Genomic DNA, 26,013 nt, shown 5'->3' with positions numbered 1-26,013 from the left:
ATATTAGGGCTTAAATACATAAAGATAGTACAACCACTTGTATAAATGAAGTACACAAATTATAAACATATATATGAGAAAATATAACCAGTGTATAAAGATATCCACATACACAGAGATGATCAAAAAGCCAGTATTCTTAGAGAAAATTAATTGCTTACTCAGCACGATGGGGTGGGAGTTCTTCTACCTTTCTGTCATCTTCCTTTTCTCTAGGATCTTTCAAAACAAAATCAACTAAAAGAAAATTGAAAAGTTCCGATCAACAATCTTATAGTAATTACAGTATTTCCCAAACAACTGCAAAATTAACTCCTTTAAAATTATTTATATTAAGCATTTTAAAATAATGAGCAATTTGTGTATTAATAAACGCAAGATTTTTTAATTTTTTATGAGAAAATCTATGATGTCTGTGTCTTTGAGAATGTATGTACTCCATCTTAATGATGTCTCATTCTTTCATTTGAAAATCATTGCTTTTAATATTACATTTTCCTTTTGAGCTATGTACCACTGAAAGTAGTCTGACTGAATTGAAAGTCATCAATACAGAGCAGTAGTTTCCCTTCACTGAGGAAAGATAAATATTGCTCTGTTCTCTTTTAAATTGCTCAAGAGCATAGAACTATCTTGTTAAGAAATCAGTAAAGTGAGCTCCCTCTGCTTCTGTGGTCCTTAATTCAGTTAATTCTACTATTCCTACTTTTCTTTGAAGATGCTCTTTCTAAAATGCAAATATGTTACTACCCCTCTGCTTAAAATCTTTCAGTGACTCTCCTTTACCCTCAAATGCTTTTAAGAAGTTGCCTTTTGTAAGGCCCTTAATATACTTTCCCTCTTCCTGAAATGCACCCTTTTCTTGGGCCACCAGAAGGGCTTGCAAGCCCAGAAGAGCCTTTCACTTTTGTGTACTATCATTTCCACCATTTCTTAGGCCATGCATATTTCCTAATACATGTTCATCCTTCACGATTCAGTTCAGGTACCCCCGAGTCCCTCCTAACAAGTCAGACATGACCTCTTCTCCCTTAGAGCATGTTCTCGATTTCTCTTCTTACTGTATTTCCTACTCTGCTTTATCATTTAGTAATCTGTCCATCCCTCTTATTACATTACGGACTCTTCAGGGGCAAGAATTTGGCTCTTTACATGACCGAGACACTCAACAGCAGTCTTAAATGTAATGAATGATCTCCTCCTTGAAGGGTTCCCAGACCATTTCAAAGCAATATAATTTCTCCCAATCTGACACAGAGTCAGTTCTATCAGGCTTACTACCACAAACAACTAGAGAACCTTTCTTTAAAAAAGCATAGATATGAAAGACCTGCCTCCAGAGGTTTTAATTCAGATGGGTCCAGAAATGAGAATTTTTTAAATGATGCTGATTATTACTCAGTCTTGGAGTGTATTGGTTTATGCCACAAGTCAGCAAACATTTATATAAAGGGTTAGATTGCTAGTATTTTCAAGTTGTGAGCCACAAGATCTCTATCACAACTCCTCAGTCTCTTACGTACAAAAGCAGCTATAGACAAATATGCAAATATGCAAATGAAAGTGTGTAGCTATGTTTCAGCAAAACTTTATTTACAAAATCAGGAAGTGGGCTAAATTGGGCCTGTGAACTGTAGTTTGCTAACCTCTGATCCACTGCAATAATTTTGTAATTGATCACACTCTACTTTATGATATCAGTAATATTAAGGCTATGGTTTTTCCTGTGGTCATGTACGGATGTGAGAGTTGGACTGTGAAGAAAGCTGAGTGCCGAAGAATTGATGCTTTTGAACTGTGATGTTGGAGAAGACTCTTGAGAGTCCCTTGGACTGCAAGGAGATCCAATCAGTCCATCCTAAAGGAGATCAGTCCTGGATGTTCATTGGAAGGACTGATGCTGAAGCTGAAACTCCAATACTTTGGCCACTTCACGCAAATAGTTGACTCATTGGAAAAGACCCTGATGCTGGGAGGGATTGGGGGCAGGAGAAGAATGGAGATGACAGAGGATGAGATGGTTGGATGGCATCACCAACACGATGGACATGAGTTTGAGTGAACTCTGGGAGTTGGTGATGGACAGGGAGGCCTGGTGTGCTGTGATTCATGGGGTTGCAAAGAGTCGGACATGACTGAGCAACTGAACTGAACTGAACTGAATGCTAACTAACATTAAAATTTTCAGTTATGTTCTTTGTTGAGGGGATATACCTTTACAAATAGAAAGAAATTTTTTTGCTACACTTTATTAATGAAATTTGCTTGAGACCTGAAGCAATATAATAGCAAAACAATAAACAGCATAATAAATATAATAAATAGCTTCAAGTATAGATGTCAACTTTAAACTTTTAAAAATTCATCTTTAATATGACACATTCAAATCATAAAGCAAAGAGAAACACTGATTTACCTATGGATTTTTTTACACTAAGAAGATAATCTTCTCTCATTTCATCAGACAATGCAAGTATGCTGTTAGTGAGGACTTTCAGATGCTGGGGGACTAAATTCAATACATGCTCCAGCCAAGAGTCTTCCATTGGTGCTACATGGTCTGTATCAATTCCATGGTGGATATAATAGTAATATCTCTATAGAAAAGAGAGCGAGAAATGGAGATGGGTTTAGTACTATAATGGGTTTCCCTAGTGGTTCAGATGGTAAAGAATCTGCCAGCAATGCAGGAGACCTGGGTTCATTCCCTGGGTTGGGAAGATCCCCAGGAGAAGGGAATGGCCACCCACTCTTGCTGGAGAATGCCATGAATAGAGGAGTCTGGTGGGCTATAGTCCCTGAGGTTGCAAAGAGCCAGGCATGACTGAGCAACTAGCACTTTCACTGTAGTACTATAATAAGAGAAGTATTTATCAAAAATAAAACTACTGAGCAAAATTAAAGTTTTAGAACAAAGAATTTACAAATTATGAAAAGTTATCTTCTGCAATTCATATTGCCATTATTTGTGTGTGCTGTGTTTAGTCATTCAGTCGAATCCGACTCTTCATGATCCCACGGACTGAAACCTGCCAGGCTTCTCTGTTCATGGGATTCTCCAGGTAAGAATGCTGGAGCAGGTTGGCATTTTCTACTCCCGGGGATCTTCCCGACCCAGGGATCTAACCTACTTTCCTTGGGTCCCCTGCAGGGCAGGCAGGTTTTTTACCACTGTGCCACCTGAGAAGTCCTGGTATTATTTGATCTCTCCTATTTGGGGCTTCCCTGGAGGCTCAGAGGGTAAAGCGTCTGCCTACAATGCAGGAGACCCGGGTTTGATCCCTAAGTCGGGAAGATTCCCTGGAGAAGGAAATGGCAACCCACTCCAGGGCTCTTGCCTGGAAAATCCCATGGACAGAGGAGCCTGGTAGGCTACAGTCCATGGGGTCGCAAAGAGTCGGACACGACTGAGCGACTTCACTTACTTACTTACTTATATTAAAAAATGATTTTTATTTCAAGAAAGTCAAAGCTCTTATTTTAATTCATAAGTATGTTATAAAACATGAAGTTAGATTACCAAATATGTAATGTACTAAACAGAACCCATGTGGAAGTAGAATTGTGTGAAAATGGCTTTAGGAACCTTGTATTATTGTCAATCAGAAGTAGATATTAAAAGCTGTAAGTGAATTAATATTCCCTATTCATTGATCTCAGAAATATTATACCATAGGATTTATGAAATTTCCAATTGGCCTATTGGTAGTCCATACCATAATTTTACAAATGTTGTTAAATGTGTGCATGAGGAATTCATTCTAAGATATGACAGTATTTCTCTAATAATGGACATTTAACTTCAATGTATTTTCACAAGCTTTTACAAGTCACTTAGAAAAGAATTCAAATATCAAAATACTTTCAAATTAGCAACGTTTAAGTCTTTGATATTTACTTTTAAAAAATTTTGTATTTTAAATCCTTGAAGAATCACTTTTTCTAAAGTAAGCTGATATGGTTTGTGAAATGTACATTACATAACTAGGATAATTTCTCATAGAATAAAGACATGGAAAAGCTACACATGATGAGGTTAGGTTTAACACAGGAGCAAGGAGACTTGAGATTCTCTGTGGTCTTAGGAGACAAGGGAAAGTACGATTTCCTTCAGTCATCCAACAGAGCAGTTTTGTAGAACTTCATATTTACTTCTACATTCACATAGTTCCATAAGGAAGAAGTGCAGAATAATCTCAAAAGCATAAAAGCACCTTCAAGGGCTTCCTTTACTTTTAATTATACTGACAAAGAAATATCTTGTTACCAAGATATCTTTCTCTATTGCAGAAGTGGTTAGTTTTGGAACTGTGCTTTCATCAGGAGTCACTGAGTCTAAGGCAGCATCTTCTTGCCTAAGAAAATAACAAACAGTATTCAAATGTATATAAAGGTCAGTTAGAACATATATCAATAGATTTATCAGACTGCAGTCTATAAAAATAAGAAAAGTACATTATTGAACATTTTAAAAATAGTAAAACATTTACTTGGTACCATATGCCTCCCAGATTACTTTCTCTTTATTCATAGACACACACCCAGGTATACTGGAAGTGATTTGAAACATCTAAATCAGAGGCCACACCCTTTTTGATAAGCTTTACTCATTCTTCTTCACTGCTCCAAAATCATCTCTCTCCTGAAATTTTATAAAAATATTCTTGCATTATTCCTGAAATATGTATGACTATTTATAAACCAGGTTTAGAAAAGCACGGATGGGAAAGATTTTGAGTATAGTTTTGCCAAAGACACAGATATATTCTTCCAAAGACCATTTCTCAGATTTCTAGGACCACATTAAAAGTTAGCAACAGGTGATATAGAAGTTCATATGCTTCTATGTATTTATTATTGATTAATTATTCATACAATACTGTAATGTTTCTAGCTATAATTTACTTCAAAATCTGTACCAGATATGATCCACATTTTGTGACTTCCTCTGGGGCTCCTATGTTCACATCTTCAAAGAAATAAATTGTTCTCAAACAGCTTTACCCTCCTTATCATTGATTATATCACGCTGCAGATCCCAACTTCACCTGGGATGGATATAGGTTAGTGACAGTGTAATAAAATACTTTTTCCCACTAACTGTCCAGCGAGTGGAGGCCAGAGGTTTATGGAATATCTGTCTTAAATATCATACCAAAGAAGGTATTCAGAATGGATCTTCTGACTTATTTTGTCTTTTGAAAATCTAAGAATCCACTGTTCCGTGAGCTTCACGCTTACGCTTTTCAATTAAATGGACCAGAGGAAAGAGTCAAGGCAATGTCTCAAGCAGTGTCTCAGGTAATGTCTCAGTTTAATTCAGTATGTAGTACATTTAGGAATGAAATCTGCCTAGAAGACTCCTGAAAAAGGTCTAGACTTTCAGTCAACAGGTACCAATGAAGGAAATGAATACAAAGGCTGAGAACAAGGAAGTTATCTGAACAGCTTTATGCCAGCAAATTAGATAATTTAAATAAAAAGAACATAAATCCTTTAGGATTTAGGATTTTTGTCTTTTAAGTCAAGGCTATGGTTTTTCCAGTGGTCATGTACGGATGTGAGAGTTGGACTGTGAAGAAAGCTGAGTGCCAAAGAATTGATGCTTTTGAACTGTGGTGTTGGAGAAGACTCTTGAGAGTCCCTTGGACTGCAAGGAGATCCAACCAGTCCATTCTGAAGGAGATCAGCCCTGGGATTTCTTTGGAGGGAATGATGCTAAAGCTGAAACTCTAGTACTTTGGCCACCTCATGCGAAGAGTTGACTCATTGGAAAAGACTCTGATGCTGGGAGGGATTGGAGGCAGGAGGAGAAGGGGACGACAGAGGATGAGATGGCTGGATGGCATCACTGACTAGATGGACGTGAGTCTGAGTGAACTCCGGGAGTTGGTGATGGACAGCGAGGCCTGGCGTGCTGCGATTGATGGGGTCACAAAGAGTCGGACACGATTGAGCAAATGAACTGAATAAATGTTTATCAAATGAGGGAATAAGCATATGAAAGGAGTGGTGAGAGATCGTCAAGATATTCTATGGTTGGAAAGAGAAGGGTTATTTTAACTGCAAAAGAAACCACCTTATTGTTTTATGTTTGCATAGTAAAAAGATACTACTGACCATCATGTTCTTCAGGAATCAGGACATCTGGGCTCAGATTCTGCCACTATAAAGTATACGACCTTAATAACTGGGTTGTTTTTCTTTTTAATGGCAGAAATGCTTATCTTATCTAATTTTCTGAATCCTGGCACTCAAATTTCATCCTCTGAGAGTAACGTGGACCTAAAAGGATGCAGCAAGGTTAGGGGAGGGGAGGAGATAGGAGGCTGGGGGCAACAAGAGAGGCTGCAGAAATTCTTGCCATCAGAACAAAGATCCGTTCAGCTCTAATACTCCATGACTCTATTTTTCTGTGGCCACAGGCAAAAATTCTGCTCACTGGAAACAGTAATAGAAGCTCTTTACTGATCACCTAGTCAACCCTAAATAGTTCCACATATATTATCTCTAAATCATACACCTACTCTTACAGGGCACAGTGATATAATTATTCCCACTGTACAGATGAAGAAACAATGTCAAAGAGATTAAATAACTTCCCCTTTACACATCATTAATTAAATATTAAACAAGGATTTGATTATCCATAGGTGCTTCTACACTGCAATGCTCTTTCCATCAAAGCAACATCCCTTTCAGAAATAAATCAAACAGTGCTAGAAACACTTTTACCTGGTTATAGGGAAAATATGATGTATTTTATTTTGCAAAAATGAAAGAACGAAATTGATATTTTTTCTCTTTATCAATAGAGATTTTTGGTTCAAGATAGTAACACAAACATCTATTTTTTCAAGTTTTTCTGTGAAAATGGTAGCAATGTTAGCCCATGATTCTGAAGCAACTAGAGGGTCATCAGTTGAGGAATTATTTCAACAAATTTCTCAAACATGAAAAGAAGATACAAAAGAGATGAAACAATTTAAAACACCATAGACAATAACTCATGCAGGAGAGATTGAAATCTGCCTCGGAGACTCCTGGAAAAGGTCTGGACTTGCAGTCAATAGGTACCAAGGGAGGAAATGAGCACAAAGGCTAAGAACACGGAAGTTATCTGAATAGCTTTATGCCAGCAAATTAGACAATTTAAATAAAAAGAAAATATTCTTAAAAGGCAAAAAAGTATTAAAGATGATTCAAGAAAAAATAAAAAATATGATGAGATCTATATCAAGTGAACTAATTGAATCAGTAATAACCTTTTTACAAAGAAAACTGCAGGTCCAGATGGTCTCACTAATAAGTTCTATCAAACAGATAAGGAATAACTAATGCCAATTCTACACAAATTCATTTGGAAAATAGAGTAGTTGGAAACACTTTCCAACTCATTTTAAGAAGCCAGTAGTGCTCTGATACCAAAGCCAAAAACATCACAAGATAAGTACAGTGTCATATTATTCATTTGTAGACTTGAAAATCCTTAAAATTTTAACAAATGTATAAAAGGGATTACACAAAAATAAATAACAATGAAATTAAAAGAAATGCAAGATTTCTTTAACATATACAAAGCAATTAATGTAAAGGAAACAATGACAGACTTTATTTTCTTGGGCTCCAAAATCACTGCAGATAGTGACTGCAGCCATGAAATTAAAAGACGCTTGCTCCTTGGAAGAAAAGCTATGACAAACCTAGACAGCATATTAAAAAGCAAAGACATTACTTTACCGACAAAGGTCCATTTAGTCAAAGTTATGGTTTTTCCAGTAGTTATGTATGGATGTGAGAGTTGGACCATAAAGAAAGCTGAGCACGGAAGATGCTTTTGAACTGTGGTGTTGGAGAAGACTCTTGAAAGTCCCTTGGACTGCAAGGAGATCCAACCAGTCCATCCGAAAAGAAATCAGTCCTGAATATTCACTGGAAAGACTGATGCTGAAGCTGAAAACTCCCATACTTTGGCCACCTGATGTGAAGAACTGACTCACTGGAAAAAGTCCTGATGCTGTGAAAGACTGAAGGCGGGAGGAGAAGGGGATGACAGAGAATGATATGGTTGGATGACATCACTGACTCAAGGGACATGAGTTTGAACAAACTCTGAGAGAGGCTGAAGGACAGGGAAGCCTGGCATGCTGCAGTCCATGGGGTCACAGAGTGACTGAACTGAACAGCCATATTTAAAAAATAATAAAAATCAAATGATTATCACAATGGACATCAAAACAGCATTTGACAAAAATCCAGCACCCACTCATGACAAAACCTCACAAAAAAACTACCTTAATCTAATAAAGAATATCTTAAAAACCTACATTTCACATGCTACAGAAATGTGAATGACTGAATGCTTTCCCATAAGATTTGAAATTTCATTGTCACAAGTTTTATTGAACAATGTACTGAAAGATCTACCAAGAGCAAAATGGAAAGAGAAAGAAAACATCTAAACTGAAAATGAAGAAATAAATCTATATTTGCAGAGAACATGGTTGATATGTAGGAAATTCTAAGGAACCTTTTAAAAAGTTCCAGAACTAGTAACTAGTAAGGTCTCATGATACATAATTAACAAGCAAAAGTCAATTTTTCTATATACTGACAAAGAACAACCAGAAAATGAAATTAAATAACTTCATTCACAACAAAAAGAGAAGTACTTAAGAATAATTTTTTTAAAGTCTAAGATTTGTACATTAAAAATATAAGACACTATTGAGAGCAATTAAATAAAATCTAAATCAATAGAGGGAAATAACATGTTCATGGGCTGGAAGGCTCAATATTATTGAAATGGCAATTCTCTCAAAGTTGATTTATATATTCAATACATTGTCTACTATATCTCAGTAAGCTTTTCTTTTTATAAAGAAAGTGACAAGATGATATTAAAATGTACATACATGGAAATGCAAAAGACCTAGAATAGCCAAAATAATTTTGAAAGAGAATTTTGTGGAATTAAACTACCTGATTTCAAAACTTAATATAAAGCCATAGAGATCAAGACAACACAATAGCAGTGTAAATACAGACAGTTGAAGGGAAAACAGTAAAATGATTTTTGACAAAGGTGCCAAGGTAATTTAACGAAAACTGTCTTTTCAATCAATGGGGCTGAAACATTTGGATATCTATACGCAAAAGAAAAAAAGAAAAACTTAACCCTTACCTCACAACATAGACACTGAAATAAAGCATACATATAAATGTGAGAGCCAAAACTAAAACTAGAGTTAAGCTAAAATATCTACAAAACATAATAGTTACAGTCTTGTGATAGGAAAAGTTTCTTAGATATGACTCTAAAAGAATGAACTATTAAAAAAAATCAATAAATCAAGCTTGAAACTTTAAACTTTTGCTTTTTAAAAAATTCCTTAGGAAAATTAAAAGATAAACCATAGACTGGAAGAAAATAGTTTCAAAGGATATATCTGATAAAGAACTTCATAGAAAACATATAAAAAACTTTTACAATGCAATAATCAGACAAACAACTCAATTTTTAATAATGGGCAAAATGTTTAAAATTGAAAAACAAAAAGATTTAAATTGACAATTCCCCAAAGAAATTATGCAAATGCCAAACAACTACAAAAGAGATGTCCATCGTATTGGTCATTAGAGACATAACAACTTAAAGCAGTGATAAGATACAACAGTACATTTACTGGAATGACAAAACAAAAGACAAAGCATGGGCAAGACTGTGGAGAGATTAGAAACTTCTTTATTCATTCTTATAGGAATGTAAAACAGTATGATGATTTGCAAAAGAAAATTTAGAATTGTCTTAATTTAAACACACACCTCCTATCAACACATAACACAGAATTTCTACAACTAGGTATCTACCCAGAAGTGAAAACATATGCCCACAAAAAGACTTGGATGCAAAACTCATAGCAGCATCATTTATAATAGCCCCAAACAATAAACAAGATGGATTTCTAATACATACATACTGTACAATTCCATTTATGTGAAATTTTAGAAAAGATAAAACTACAGAGATAGAAAGCAGATCAATGATTGCCTGGGGCAACCAGCAGTAGAGAGGATTAATTGAAATGGGCAAAAGGGAATTTATGGATGACAGAAGTATTCTAAAACTGGACTTTGGTGAAGGTTGTACAACAATAGAAATTTACTAAAATTCATTCAATGTACATTTAATATGGGTGAGTTTAATGGTATATAAATTATATCTTAATAAAGCTGTGTTTTTTAAAGCCTATATAGAAAACTATGAAAATATAACATTCAGAGAAAAAAAAGGAAAAGACAAACTGACTGTACAAGCACAGATTGCAACGTAATAACAAAGCAACACAGGCTTCTCATCAACAATAATACATGCTATCATACGGCTATAGAAAATACTATGTTGTGTAAATAAAGTTTACTCACTGAGTAAAAACTTAAGGATTCTTATCAAAAAAAGGGAGGGGTTTAAATATGTCAGGTGATGGATGTGCTAAATTGACTGTAGAAATTCTTTCACAATGTATATTAAGTCATCACATCATACACTTTAATTTTATTTGTCAATAAAGCTAGGGGAGGCTTCCCTCGTAGCTCAGTTGGTAAAGAATTTGTCTGTAATGCAGGAGACCCAGGTTCAGTGCCTGGGTTGGGAAGATCCCCTGGAGAAGGAAATGGCAACCCACTCTAGTACTCTTGCCTGGAGAATCCCATGGACAGAGGAGCCTGGCAGGCTACTGTTCATGGGGTGTAAGAGTCGGACACTACTTAGCAACTAAATCATCGCCACCCAATGGGGAAAATGTTAATATTTTTCAATCTAATGTTTTCCAGATTTGTAGGGGAAAATTACTATTATCCTTTAACTCTGCAGCCAGCTTACTCATCATTTCAAGAGAAAGGCAAAATTAGTAGAGACTTTTATAAAATGGAAGTTTTGGATTTACTCCCTACAGATTCTCACTGGAAGAGCTACTAAGGGATGGATTTCAGCAAAAAAGAAAATGAACCTAGAGGTAAGAAGCAGGATGCAAAGACTATTTTCTAAAAAATTAGAAGACATGTTAGTAAATCTAAGTGTTAACTTTAGAGAAAAAAAAAAGAGTATGGGGAACTTAAGGACTTGGTAAAACTAAAATATTATAGAAATATTGGTAGAAATAAAATAAGCAATCATATGAAAAATACAAGGAAAGTTCAGAGCTAAGCTAAAGCACTCCAAAGTCCTTTCATATTACTCAGGGAGAAAATGAATCAAATACATTTTAAACTTAAGAAAATATAAATTACAATGGGTGTGTGTGCATGTGTGTGCTCAGTTGCTCAGTTGCGTCAGAGTCTTGTGACCCCATGGACTGTAGCCTGCCAGGCTCCTCTGTCCATGGGATTATTTCCCAGACAAGAATACTAGAGTGGGTTGCCATTTCCTCTTCCAGGGGATCTTCCGGAAACCAGGGATCAAGCCTGCATCTCTTGCATTAGCAGGTGGATTCTTTACCGATGTGCCACTTGGGAAGCCCCCTATAGATTATAATATATAGTTTCAAATGCTAGGATAACCACTAAAACAATAAAAATACATTTTATAACTTTTAAGACAACAGGAATAAAGGAAGAAAATGGAAAATTCAATTCAATAGAAATAATAAAAAAGATTAAATAAGGCAACATATAGTCAATAGAAAATACAAAATAAGCTGTTAGAATTAAGCCTACATATACAAGAATACCAATAACTAATAATGGGGTTAAACATGCTACTGAAGTCCAGAAACTCAGACTGAATTGTAATTAGTCCACCTTACTTGCCTCCTGAGAAACCCATATGCAGGTCAAGAAGCAACAGTTAGAACCAGACATGGAACAACAGACCGGTTCCAAATTGGGAAAGGAGTACATCAAGGCTGTGTATTGTCACCCTCCTTATTTAACTTTTATGCTGAGTACATCTTATGAAACACCAGGCTGGATGAAACACAAGCTGTAATCAAGATTGCCAGGAGAAATATCAACAATCTCAGATAAGCAGATGACACCACCCTAATGGCAGAAAGCAGAGAGGAACTAAAGAACCTTTTGATGAAGATGAAAGAGGAGAATGAAAAAGCTGGCTTAAAACTCAACATTCAAAAAAGTAAGATCGTGGCATCTGATCCCATCACTTCATAGCAAAGAGATGGAAAACAGTGACAGACTTTATTTTCTTGGGCTCCAAAATGTTTGCAGAGGGTGACCGAAGCCATGAAATTAAAAGATGCTTGCTTCTTGGAAGAAAAGCTATGATAAACCTAGAAAGCGTATTAAAAAGCACAGACATCACTTTGCTGACAAAGGACTGTCTAAAAGCTATGGTTTTTCTGTAGTCATGTACAGATTTGACAGTTGGACCATAAAGAAGGCTGAGCACCGAAGAATAGATGCTTTTTAACTGTGGTGTTGGAAAAGACTCTTGAGTCCGTTGGACAGCAAGGAGATCAAACCAGCCAATCCTAAAGGAAATCAATCCTGAATATTCATTGGAAGGACTGATGCTGAAGCTCTGATACTTTGGCCACCTGATGCGAAGAACTGACTCATTGCAAAAGACCTTGATGCTGGGAAAGACTGAGGGCAGAAGAAGGGGGCAACAGAGAATGAGATGGTTGGATGTCATTACTGACTCAATGGACATGAGTTTTATGGCTAAAAAGAGCCTTCTGTTTCTTAAAACTCGGCAGAAAAGATAATCTGATAAATCTCCCCGTACAATTCTATAAATACTGAATAATATGTCACAAAATTCCTTTGAATGCATAGCCAAGTTCTCAAGGAAAAAGGAAATACTCAAGAGGAAAAAGATGGAATGATAAGGCAGAGAACAGCCAAGCCCTGAGGTTACGGCTGCCCTTGTAGGGGAGAGCCTTGGACTTTAATGTTCATGTGGGTCAGGAGATGATTTTGTAGGCTAGAGTTAAATGGAAAATTCACACCCCTGTATAAAGCTGAAACCCAAAATGGGCTCTATCCTCAACCAGGGGAGAACCAAAAATGACAGGCACAGGAACGTGGTGTCAAAAAGACCATCTGTTTTGACCAGGACACTGGGAAGTGAAAGAATCGCTGCTAAGAATTTGTAACCAGATGCCTAGCCACCCATGGCTTGAAATGTTGACTTTACAGTTTGTGTGATCTGAGAGAGCTTAACTGAAAAAAAGTGGTATAAGTGAGCCAAGATGGTAAAGCCCAGTGGTGCCTGGCAAGAGCCAACTCCTAGCCACTCTACAGAGGCTCCTGCCTGGGTTCTAACTGCACAGGGGCCCACAAAACTGCCTTCTGTTTGTGGCACGTAGTGACCACTGCCCTCCCCTCAAGATGCCTATCCAGCCAGTAAGATGTCACATGGGGACAGTAAAACGGGGCTTTCCTGTGAGTGACCTAATGCAATGTGTCACTAAACTCTGTTCACAAATGGCAATGTGTGCACCTTGAGTCATACTGAAAGAAACGGGCTACTGAACAACTAGCACCAAGCAATGGGGAAACAAAACAAAACAAAACAAAACAAAACAGGCAGAGAGGAACTGGTAACTTGCATCTGCATCACACTCCATAAACAGATCTGCACTTTAGACTGGGCAAGCCCTGCCCTGACCATGCTGCTGATCACTACCCCAGTTCCTTCCTTTTATGCACAAAAAGATCTACAACTACAGGGAACTCACCACACCACCTGCATAAACAAGATGGGGAAAAAAACTGCCCTAAATCTTCCACCAACCACCATATCTAAAACCAGAAAGCCCATTCTCTCAACCAATATCAAGTACTAATATTGACACCTGATGGAAGAAATTTTCACATATTGAGGTTCAGGGAAGTCATTCTGGCTTATACATGATTTGGCTTGAACTTCATGCCAACTCCAACAGCCTGTCTTATGACCTATCAAACATGTGTTGTACATCTGTTTTAACCATTAAAGAGAAGACTGAATTTCATTAAAAAGAAGACCGAATTTAAAAATCTAAATGGAGTAACTGTTTCAGGCATTTAAAACTGAGCCAGGTGGATGTGGTTTCAGACATATTTCTGCATAACTGAGGACCTGTATTTTCTGAACTGTTACCAACCTCAAGGATACCTCAAAATAATATCTGCTAGCAGCTGTCAGCTACAATTCCTTGTAACTATGCAACTATTCTGTACCCCAACCTACCCTTACTGAACAAGCATCCTTCCTTTTTGCCAGTTCCAAATATAATTCTTGATTTTTGCCTTTTCAAGCCTCCCCCATTTTGTAGTCTAGAGGACTACGAATTCAGATCCATACTGAACCTGCATCACCCAGACTATAGTCCTAAATTTGGCTTGAGTAAAACTCTCTTCTATCCCTATACAGAATTTTACTGAGCATTCTCATCAGCATACCTTTTCAGCTCATGATATTTAAAAATGGGACGCCTTAATAGAGTTAAGCTCAATCTTTCATTATTTGTAACCTAACCTCATTCCAACAAGCCTTTCAGGAATCCTTAGAGATGCACAGAATTCTTATAATTTTAGATTAAAGAGTTTCCAAGGACTCTAATCAGGGTAACACACACTGGTTAGCTCACAGAACTTACATGATGATATTCACAAGAGTGCTTCTGAAGTTTTCTCGTTCTTTATGTGGAGATTTGCTCTTTCCTCTGGAAGTAGATGGTCCAGCACGACTATCATCAATCTGGTCAAGTAACCTGCCCTTTTTCCCAAAGCGTTCCTTGTATTCAGCTTGAATTAAGAAAGGAAAAAAAAAAAGGTGTAGATTAGTTATCTTTAAGGTAAGTTAAAATATTTAACTGGTTAAAATAAAACACTGAAGCATCATTTAATGAAAAAACTACATTCTTTAAGTTCTTAAGTAACCACATTTCCTTTCTTGAAGTTAAACTAATCTCATTTGATGTCATCATAATAGAAACCTTTATTTCAAGAATACTCAATTAATTTTATATTTTGATAAATGCAAATAAACTTAAATTTTCAACTATTTTGCATAGAACCTTCTTAACATTAAAATTATTATAAACACAGAATATAAAATTATTTTAGCAAATTTAAAGAACTATGAGGAAAAGATGTTAACATTTACTGTAATCAATCTAATAAGTCAAAATAAAAATATTAATGTGAATAATTTAGAAGTAATGTTCACAACCTATTACAATCCCCCTTAGAAAAAATATTAGTCTTTGACACAGAGGCAAATTCTGAAAACAGTTAATCAAAGTTTTATTATAAGCATTGCAATTCCTAAAATATCAGCTTTTATAGCATTTGCAACAGTCTGAAACTAAGACATGAAATCGAGTATTTTCTGAGGAAACATTTTTGGGGTAAATTTGTCCACTTGATATAAACATAATTATAACTTTGCAGTTTCATTGCTTTAACTACATGTTGTAATTTTTTTTTTCCCTCCAGGAAATTTCCTTAAATCTAAGACAGAATATTAGAGTTCTTACCATACGACTGTTCATTTTTAACACTAAATTGCTCTGGAATATCTTCATCCTGCTTTACATTCAAATGGAACGATGGAGCCGCCTGCTGCCACTGGGGCTTTGTACTCACCTGAAATATGAAATTTCAGATAGCATCAACAAAACAAGATCAGAAAAAAGGCTTTTTTTTTTCATAAATTCATAAGAATATATAAACACAACATTTTCTCAAACAAATTAGGACATCTTATATTTTTTGCAGCCAAAGTTGAAGAAACTCTATACAGTCAACAAAAACATGACTGGGAACTGACTATAGCTCAGATCATGAACTCCTTATTGCCAAATTCAGACTTAAATTGAAGAAAGTAGGTAAAACCACTAGACCATTCAGGCATGGCCTAAGTCAAATCCCTTATGATTATACAGTGGAAGTGACAAATAGATTCAAGGGATTAGATATTTGGGAGTACCTGAAGAACTACGGACAGAGGTTCATGACATTGTACAGGAGGCAGGGATCAAGACCACCCCCAAGAAAAAGAAATGCAAAAAAGTCAAATGTTTGTCTGAGGAAGGCTTACAAATAGCTGTGAAAAGAAGAGAAGTGAAGGCAAAGGAGAAAAGAAAAGATATAAGCATGTAAATGCAGAGTTCTAAGGAATAGCAAGGAGAGATAAGAAAGCCTTCTTCAGTCATCAATGCAAAGAAATAGAGGAAACTAATAGAATGGGAAAGACTAGAGGTCTCTTCATGAAAATTAAGAGATACAAAGGGAACATTTCATGCAAAGATGGGCACAATAAAGGAGGGAAATGGTATTGGCCTAACAGAAGCAGAAGATATTAAGAAGAGGTGGCAAGACTACACAAAAGAAGTATACCCAAAAAATCTTCATGACCCAGATAATCATGATGGTATGATCACTCACCTAGAGCCAGATATCCTGGAATGCAAAGTCTAGTGGACCTTAGGAAACATTACTACAAATAAAGCTGGTAGAGGTGATGGAATTCCAGTTGAGCTATTTCAAATCCTAAAAGATGATGCTGTGAAAGTGCTGTAGTCAATATGCCAGCAAATTTGGAAAACTCAGCAGTGGCCACAGGACTGGAAAAGATCAGTTTTCATTCCAATCCCAAAGAAAGGCAATATCAAAGAATATTCAAACTACCACACAATTGCACTCATCTCACATACTAGTAAAGTAATATTCAAAGTTATCTAACCCAGGCTTCAACAGTACATGAACCATGAACTTCCAGATGTTCAAGCTGGTTTTAGAAAAGGCAGAGGAACCAGAGATCAAATTGCCAACATCCGCTGGATCATCGAAAAAGCAAGAGAGTTCCAGAAAAACATCCACTTCTGTTTTATTGACTATGCCAAAGCCTTTGACTGTGTGGATCACAGAAAACTATGGAAAATTCCTAAAGAGATGGACCAGACCACCTGACCTGCCTCCTGAGAAATCTGTATGCAGGTCAGGAAGCAACAGTTAGAACTAGACATGGAACAACAGACTGATTCCAAATTGGGAAAGAAGTATGTCAAGGCTGTATACTGTCACCCTGCTTATTTAACTTATATGCAGAGTACACCATGAGAAACACTGGGCTGGATGAAGAACAAGCTGGAGTCAGGATTTCCTGGAGAATTATCAATAACCTCGGATATGTAGATGACACCACCCTTATGCAGAAAGTAAAGAACTAAAGAGCCTCGATGAAAGTGAAAGAGGAGAGTGAAAAGTTGGCTTAAAACTCAACATTCAGAAAACTAAGATCATGGCATCTGTTGCCATCACTTCATGGCAAATAGAGTGTCAGACTTTATTTTGGGGGGCTCCAAAATCACTGCAGATGGTGACTGTAGTCATGAAATTAAAAGATGCTTCCTCCTGGGAAGAAAAGTTATGACCAACCTAGACAGCATATTAGAAAGGTGAGACATTACTTTGACAACAAAGATCTGTCTAGTCAAAGCTATGGTTTTTCCAGTGGTCATGTATGGATATGAGAGTTGGACTATAAAGAAAGCTGAGCACCGAAGAATTGATGCTTTTGAACTGTGGTGTTGGAGAAGACTCTTGAGAGTCCCTTAGACTGCAAGGAGATCCAACCAGTCCAACCTATAGGAAATCAGTCCTGAATATTCATTGAAAGGACTGATGCTGAAGCTGAAAATTCCAATACTTTGGCCACCTGATGTGAATAACTGACTCTTCTGAAAAGACCCTGATGCTGGGAAAGATTGAAGGTGGGAGGAGAAGGGGATGACAGAGGACGAGATGGTTGACTGGCATCACCGACTCAATGGACATGAGCTTGAGTAAACCCCAGGAGCTGGTGATAGACAGGGAGGCCTGGCATGTTGCAGTCCATGGGGTCGCAAAGAGTCAGACATGACTGAGTGACTGAACTGAACTGAAGGCATAAACACCCAACAGCAAATCATATTAAAGCCTGTGAATGGCATGGTGTGTGACATTTGGAATACATTAGCAAGTGCTCTGCTGTTGGTTTGATATGGGTGCCTGTTACCTAACTTGGGTGTTCATTCCGCAGAGTTTACTCAGCCCCAGACATTGGCAAGTGATTTTTCAGCCTTCCATCTTGCCCGACCCAATGCTAATGGGTTCCTCTACACCCCAGCTCCAGAGGATCTTCCTATTCTCATGACTTTAGCAGCTAGATTACCTTGGCAACTCACACGTTCATTCTGTCATTTAAGGCAGGGGTCATAAATTCTTATACCTACACAATTCTGGCAAGTATCATAAAAGAGGGAGTAAAGCTAGTGATGATAGCTAACTGGCACGCAGCTTCAGTGCTAAGAAACGTTACAGGGCCTTGGGGACTGTGGCCTAGGAGAAAACCTCCGTCTTCAAAAATGCAACAGTTAATTAGCTCAAGCCAGCTACTACAATGCCAGAATACAGACCCACTATTGCTAGAACCTATGGCTCTTCAAGAAACCCAAATGGGCAGCCTTTAAAGTAAAATGTACTTATTTTTAAGCACTGACAATTGAATCTGTGTCTTCCTTTCATATCCAGAACCTGATAGCCCATGTTTGCACTGGCTTTTAGTTTTACTCTTCCCAATCCTTTATTGCTACTTTTAAATAAACTGCTGCTGCTGCTAAGTCACTTCAGTCGTGTCTGACTCTGTGCGACCCCATAGACGGCAGCCCACCAAGCTCCCCCATCCCTGGGATTCTCCAAGCAAGAACACTGGAGTGGGTTGCCATTTCCTTCTCCAATGCATGAAAGTGAAAAGTGAAAGTGAAGTCGTTGCACACAAATCCTTTTTTCAAGCTCCTCTTTCACAGGAAAGTAAGCTAAGACAGTAAGTCAATGCTTTTCCATCCTTTCATCTGCCTTGCCAATCTTCTGCGGTGATGTTGCTCCATAAAGGATTTCAGGTGAGTGAGATGTTCACAAAGGTTCAGAATCAGGTCCCCAGCTCAAAGAGGATCAGAGCCCCCAGCACTGGGTTACCCTTGATTTCAACAAGGATCACCACCAGAAACAAAGGCCAGTAATGAAAATCACTCTATGTTTTAACTACTGCTGGAAAATTTTATCCAAGAACAAATTTTAATTTTCAAATAAAAGTTTCTTAGTCGCTTGTCAGTGGACTTTTCAAAATCTCTTAAAAATATGATCTCTCAATAAGTTTATATTAAAAAATTAAAAATTGAGAAATTTTTAAAAATCTTGATTAGGTAGAAATTGAAAAAAAAGATATGATCTCCCCTAAAACACATGAAACTCAAAGAATGCTGAAAAATGCAAGATGTGGCCAAATAAGAACATAAAACCAGGTATAAATTAGCCAACAAAAGCATTTCAGACTAGTATATGCCAATGACAAGAAAGGATTAGTATTCAACTCAGCAACTGACTAGTAAGTCAGAAAATTTTAATTGAGTTTATATCTCTAAATCTGTATACTAACAAGATGCAACAAACTGAAGGTAATTCTGTTTTTAAATTTATCAAATTTTAAAGATGTGTCTATTCCATTTCGAGTCCTGTATTTTAAGCTAGAAAATTTAAGATAGATTTTGCAGAACCACAGAAAAGATACGTCTCAATTCTATGAAACTTTGCAGCATAATCTGGCATTATTAAAAAAAATTTTCAGTTAAAATGTATATTTTGAAATGTTCATTTACTTTATCTAAGAATAGTAAGTCAAGTTTTATAAGTGAAAAATGCCCCCCATCTTAAATTATCAGGAATCTTTCTGTATAAAGCAACACAAATTCAATTTTATAGTTTGTTCTCAGCTTTTAAAATATCTTTCAAAAAATAATCCTTTGGATGAAATTTGAGAGTATTATACTAAGCGAAATAAGCCAGACGTCAAAAGATAAATACTGTATGATTCTACTTACATGAGGTACCTAGAATAAGAAAAAACATAGAGACGGAAAGAATGCTGGTTGCTGTGCACTGAGGAGAGGGCAAAACAGAGAGTTAGTGTCTAATGGGTATAGAGTTTCAGTTTGGCAATATAAAAAGAGTTCTGAAGATGGATGGTGGTAATGGCTGTACAACAATATGAATGCGCTTAATATTAATGAACTATAGATTTAAAACAGTTTAAATGATCAATTGTATGTTATGTACGTTTTATCATAATTAAAAAAAAATCATTATTTGCACTGATCCTCCACTTAAGCTCAACTTCCAGGAGTTACAAGAGCACACTAAATGTCATTAAAGTCAATACAACTACTAAATGGAAAAAATTTATTACAGTCAAGTATATCTTTCCCAGTACTTGTCAACTGAAAATGTTTGTTAACTGCCTCTTCCACAGAACAATGACAATTTATAGTCATAATGATAAATTTTAAAAAGACGGTAAATTTCAGTGTTGAAAGATGCATCTCAAAAATCATTAACCCTTCTTACTTTCAAACTCAGAAACTGAGACTCAGAGATGTAAGTGAGTCTTTTAGATGGCAGAGCCATTAGTGACAAGACGTAACCCCCAGCTTCACTCCCTAATTCCAACAGTGAAACATTTTCTGCTAGACCACCTTGGAAACACTTCTATCCAGATATTAAAATATTCAGTAGAGAATAGTAGGAAATCATAGTTTACATTTATTAAAAGTTTTTTATGTGCACCTCATAATTTCTCAATCAGAAAATAATCAAATTGAGCACAAAATTCAAAATCATAAGTTTAGTTACTTATTTATGAGTCTGAAAACTAATAAACATTTTTAAAAGGGCTAAAACCCAATGGGAGTGTACACGTAAATTACCGTAGCCAACTGTGGTAAAATTCTTCCTGGTGTCTTAGGTTTTTCTTTGCTGGCTGATTTATCCTACATGCAAAAAAACAAAAAACAACAAAAAAAAAGGTTTACTCTGTTAGAGCTAAAACTTATTCTCACAATCAAATTTTAGAGTAAAGCACTTAGTATCCAAAACATTCATTCAAAGGCATACTCTACTATTTTTTTTTTTTATTCTCAATGTCTTGGAATATGGCAAGGCAAGAAAGGAAAGTGGTATCCAACAATACCTATCAGAAAGCTTTAAAAATGTGCAAAGCCTCTTGTCCATTACATCATCTCCTTGGAATTTATCTGAATCTAGTTAGTGTCCAGGGCTTACTCTGCTCCATCTCCCTTCTCTATCACTAAAATACCATTTTTGTCCTCTGATAACCAGAATGCTCCACTTAACTAAGCTGACAGTGTATTCAGGTTAACATATCCTCAAGTTACTGGAAGTAACATGTACTTTTTAGCACCAACTTTCAGGAAAAAGTTCTGATACTTTGAGTAGAGTATGATTCCATAGTAGGAATTTCACTTAGGTAAAAGAAGGCACTATTGAGAATCATACTTCCATCTATAAAGCAGATAATATAAGTTGTGCTATTTCATATTGATGTATGGCAGAAACCAATACAATACTGTAAAGCAATTATCCTTCAATTAAAAATAAATAAATGTAAAAATACATATATAAGCTATGCTTTTTGCTAATGGTCATTTTATTGCCTCTCAGCTCCAAATCTACCCTTTTTGCCCTCCTTTGTGATTCTTGAACAGGACTCTAAACATCTGTCTTTTGCCAGCCAGAACTAATAAAGGGTATCAAAACAACCCTGTGAGAGGAGGGGACTCTGTTTCTGGTTCCAGGATTTTTCTCATTGTTTCCATGGCATGGCTGCCAGTTAGCATCCTTGCCCGTGGGCACCTTCCCAGCCTGTGGTGTGTGGCTGATCCAGTGGCAGACCCACTCCAGCAGGGTAGCAGGTTTTCATGGGCATCCCTAAGGGCAGCTTTCCAGAAAGTTTCCCTTACATCGCAGAGGGAGATTTGCTTTCAAATTCTTCCACATGCAAGCACATGGTTTGCTTACCTCCCAGTCTAAACCTACAAAATTTCAGCAAATGCCTTTGCCATCCAGGTGGGCCACAGCCATTTCCTCTCCAAGTGATCTTAACGTAAGCTTTGGAGAAGGAATGTATCTTCCAAGTCTCTTCCCTGAGCCACTCTCCATGGTCCCAAAAGGAATGGCTTTATGTCTGCTATTTCTGCGTTTTCAGACACTATCCAAAACAGCATCCATTAGCCACCTGGAGCCATTGACCACTTGAAATACGACTCATATGAAGTGAGATGTGTTTAACAGTAAAATACACAGATTTTGAAGACACAGTACAAAGTACAAAAAAAATTTAAATTATCTTGTCAATCTTCATATTGATGAGAATATATTTTATATTGATCACACCATGTGCTATGTACTAAGAAGTTTACAAAAATTACCTCATTCAGTTCTCTTTACAGCTCTGTGAGGTAAGTAGTGCACCACTTTTGTGAGTAACGTATACATGATGATGTTTTTAAAAATTAATTATTTTTCTGCATTGGGTATTTGTTGTATTGTATGAGATCTTTCATCATGGTGTATGGATTCTCTAGTCATGGCACAGTGGCTTAGTTGCTCTGGGGAATGTGGGGTCTTCGTTCCTGAACAGGGATTGAGCCCACATCCCCTGCATTAAAAGGCAGATTTTTAACGACTGGACCACCAGGGAAGTTTCCATGAGGACTTTTTCAATGAGGTAGTCTCTGCCTCCAGAAAGTACACAGTTCAGTCAGTATTAAAAATTACATGCTTTCATGCAGGATACAAGATGGTGTGGAACACAGTATTCAAAGAAATTTCCAAAATAAAGATGGAAACTTAGCCTTAAGTCTCAACTGCATCTCCTAGAGTAGTAGCAACAAACTTACTAAAGACAGAGAGAGTAGCACAAATGATGACTTGGGAGGAGGATCATGGAAAAAGCAAGAGAGTTCCAGAAAAACATCTACTTCTGCTTTCTTGACTATGCCAAAGCCTTTGACTGTGTGGATCACAATAAATTGTGGAAAATTCTGAAAGAGATGGGAATACCAGACCACCTGACCTGCCTCTTGAGAAACCTATATGCAGGTCAGAAAGCAACAGTTAGAACTGGACATGGAACAACAGACTGGTTCCAAATAGGAAAAGGAGTACGTCAAGGCTGTATCTTGTCACCCTGCTTATTTAACTTACATGCAGAGTACATCATGAGAAATGCTGGGCTGGAAGAAGCACAAGCTGGAGTCAAGATTGCCGGGAGAAATATCAATAACCTCAGATATGCAGATGACACCACCCTTATGGCAGAAAGTGAAGAGGAACTAAAAAGCCTCTTGATGAAAGTGAAAGAGGAGAGTGAAAAAGTTGGCTTAAAGCTCAACAATCAGAAAACGAAGATCATGGCATCTAGTCCCATCACGTCATGGGAAATAGATGGGGAAACAGTGGAAACAGTGTCAGACTTTATTTTCTTGGGCTCCAAAATCACTGCAGATGGTGACTGCAGCCATGAAATTAGAAGATGCTTACTCCTTGGAAGAAAAGTTATGACCAACCTAGATAGCATATTGAAAAGCAGAGACATTACTTTGCCAACAAAGGTCCATCTAGTCAAGGCTATGGTTTTTCCTGTGGTCATGTGTGGATGTGAGAGTTGGACTGTGAAGAAGGCTGAGTGCTGAAGAATTGATGCTTTTGAACTGTGGTGTTGGAGAAGACTCTTGAGAGTCCCTTGGACTGCAAGGAGATCCAACCAGTCCATTCTGAAGGAGATCAGCCCTGGGATTTCTTTGGAGGGAATGATGCTGAAGCTGAAACTCCAGTACTTTGACCACCTCATGCGAAGAGTTGACTCATTGGAAAAGACTCTGATGCTGAGAGGGATTGGGGACAGGAGGAGAAGGGGATGACAGAGGATGAGATGGCTGGATGGCATCACTGACTTGATAGACGTGAGTCTGAGTGAACTCAGACATTAGCATGAGTTTCAATGCATTTACAAGGACACATGAGAAGAAGTAGATACGAGAATTGCTGAGCCAGGAACTCCTTTTGAGGGGCAACAATGATTTATGGAGACAACAAATCTGGGTCAGTGGGAACTGAAAATGTCAAACCTCTGATCTAATGCTTATGTAAAAGTATAAAAGAGAATCTTAAGCTTGAAATAAATATGCAGTCCAAGAAAACTTAGAGCCTGCATAGTTTCTCGCCGACACCACTCATCTCTTCAGGTTGATTCCCTGGCTGCTGGAGCTGAACTCTGGCAGTGAAGGAGAGCTAAGTGACTCTCATCTGACTTCACATGATCAAGGGGTAATCTCTGTTAGGTTAAGTCTCTGAGATTTGAGGGTCTGTCTGTTATTTCAGCTAGTATTAAGTACCCTAACAGAGCCACCAATGTGTCCCTCAATATCCCTGTTAAAATCAACACTTTCTTCAAGACCAATACTAAATTTAGATTTTAAAAAACCCTCCAATAGCAGATGAGCAATTTTTTAATATGTATAGCACTCTTTTGGTAATTCTCTTATTGTTTAATTTCTGTCTGAAATATAATTGTGTATGTATTTATCCTGCTCTCCTACCCTGTTAATCTGCTTCATCTCAGCCTACTAACAATTCAGTCTTACTGAGTTAGTTAAACTGACCTTAAAATAATTGACTTTATCATAAGAAAAATTATAAATTGGTTAACCAAGCCTTTAAAAAGTAAAGAGAAAGGAATTAGGGCCAAGATGGCAGAGCAGGAAAACCCTGAGATCATCTCCCCCCATGGGCACACCAAAATCACAAATAGTTACAGAACTCTCTATGCGAATGACCTGAAGACTTATAGAAACATATTCTGCAACTAAAGATAAAAAGAAGAAACCACAATAAGACAGAATAAGACATGTATGAGGGACAGAGATGTTACATAGTCAGTTCAGTTCAGTTCAGTCGCTCAGTTGTGTCCGACTCTTTGTGACCCCATGAATCGCAGCACGCCAGGCCTCCCTGTCCATCACCAACTCCCAGAGTTCACTCAAACTCATGTCCATCGAGTCGGTGATGCCATCCAGCCATCTTATCCTCTGTCGTCCCCTTCTCCTCCTGCCCCCAATCCCTCCCAGCATCAGGGTCTTTTCCATAGAGTCAACTCTTCGCATGAGGTGGCCAAAGTATTGCAGTTTCAGCTTCAGCATCAGTCCTTCCAATGAACACCTAGGGCTGATCTCCTTTAGGATGGACTGGTTGGATCTGCTTGCAGTCCAAGAGACTCTCAAGAGTCTTCTCAAGCACCACAGTTCAAAAGCATCAATTCTTCAGCGCTCAGATTTCTTCACAGTCCAACCCTCACATCCATATATAACCACTGGAAAAACCATAGCCTTGAGTAGATGGATCTTTGTTGGCAAGGTAATATCTCTGCTTTTCAATATGATATCTAGGTTGGTCATAACTTTTCTTCCAAGGAGTAAGCATCTTTTAATTTCATGGCTGCAGTCACCATCTGCAGTGATTTTGGAGCCCAGAAAAATAAAGTCTGACACTGTTTCCACTGTTTCCCCATCTATTTCCCATGAAGTGATGGGACCAGATGCCATGATCTTAGTTTTCTGATTGTTGAGCTTTAAGCCAACTTTTTCACTCTCCTCTTTCACTTTCATCAAGAGGATTTTTAGTTCCTCTCCACTTTCTGCCTTAAGGGTGGTGTCATCTGCATATCTGAGGTTATTGATATTTCTCCCGGCGATCTTGATTCCAGCTTGTGCTTCTTCCAGTCCAGCGTTTCTCATGATGTACTCTGCTTAGAAGTTAAATAAGCAGGGTGACAATATACAGCCTTGATGTACTCCTTTTCCTATTTGGAACCAGTCTGTTGTTTCATGTCCAGTTCTAATTGTTGCTTCCTGACCTGCATATAGGTTTCTCAAGAGGCAGGTCAGGTGGTCTGGTATTGCCGTCTCATTCAGAATTTTCCACAGTTTATTGTGATCCACACAGTCAAAGGCTTTGGCATAGTCAATAAAGCAGAAATAGATGTTTTTCTGGAACTCTCTTGCTTTTTCCATGATCCAGCGGATGTTGGCAATTTGATCTCTGGTTCCTCTGCCTTTTCTAAAACCAGTTTGAACATCTGGAAGTTCACAGTTCACATATTGCTGAAGCCTG

At 37.4% G+C, this 26,013-nt stretch overlaps 1 protein-coding gene across 1 annotated transcript in view; it reads right to left on the bottom strand.

Moving 5' to 3' along the window:
- DNAH7 (dynein axonemal heavy chain 7) overlaps window positions 1-26,013 on the bottom strand; it is a 260,268-nt gene that overhangs the window by 221,128 nt on the left and 13,127 nt on the right. Inside the window, exons 3-8 of the mRNA XM_005676291.3 lie at window positions 20,751-20,813; window positions 15,486-15,594; window positions 14,604-14,751; window positions 4,268-4,355; window positions 2,417-2,597; window positions 162-237 (exon numbers count right to left, since the gene is read on the bottom strand). Of these exons, the coding sequence (XP_005676348.1) occupies window positions 162-237; window positions 2,417-2,597; window positions 4,268-4,355; window positions 14,604-14,751; window positions 15,486-15,594; window positions 20,751-20,813 (665 nt within the window). The remainder of the gene's footprint in view (window positions 1-161; window positions 238-2,416; window positions 2,598-4,267; window positions 4,356-14,603; window positions 14,752-15,485; window positions 15,595-20,750; window positions 20,814-26,013) is intronic.

The sequence above is a fragment of the Capra hircus genome, chromosome 2, assembly GCF_001704415.2.
Source record: "Capra hircus breed San Clemente chromosome 2, ASM170441v1, whole genome shotgun sequence".
Taxonomy (NCBI): Eukaryota; Metazoa; Chordata; class Mammalia; order Artiodactyla; family Bovidae; genus Capra; species Capra hircus.
The sequence above is the reverse complement of the archived record's forward strand: the minus strand, read 5'-3'. Positions and strand labels throughout refer to the sequence as shown.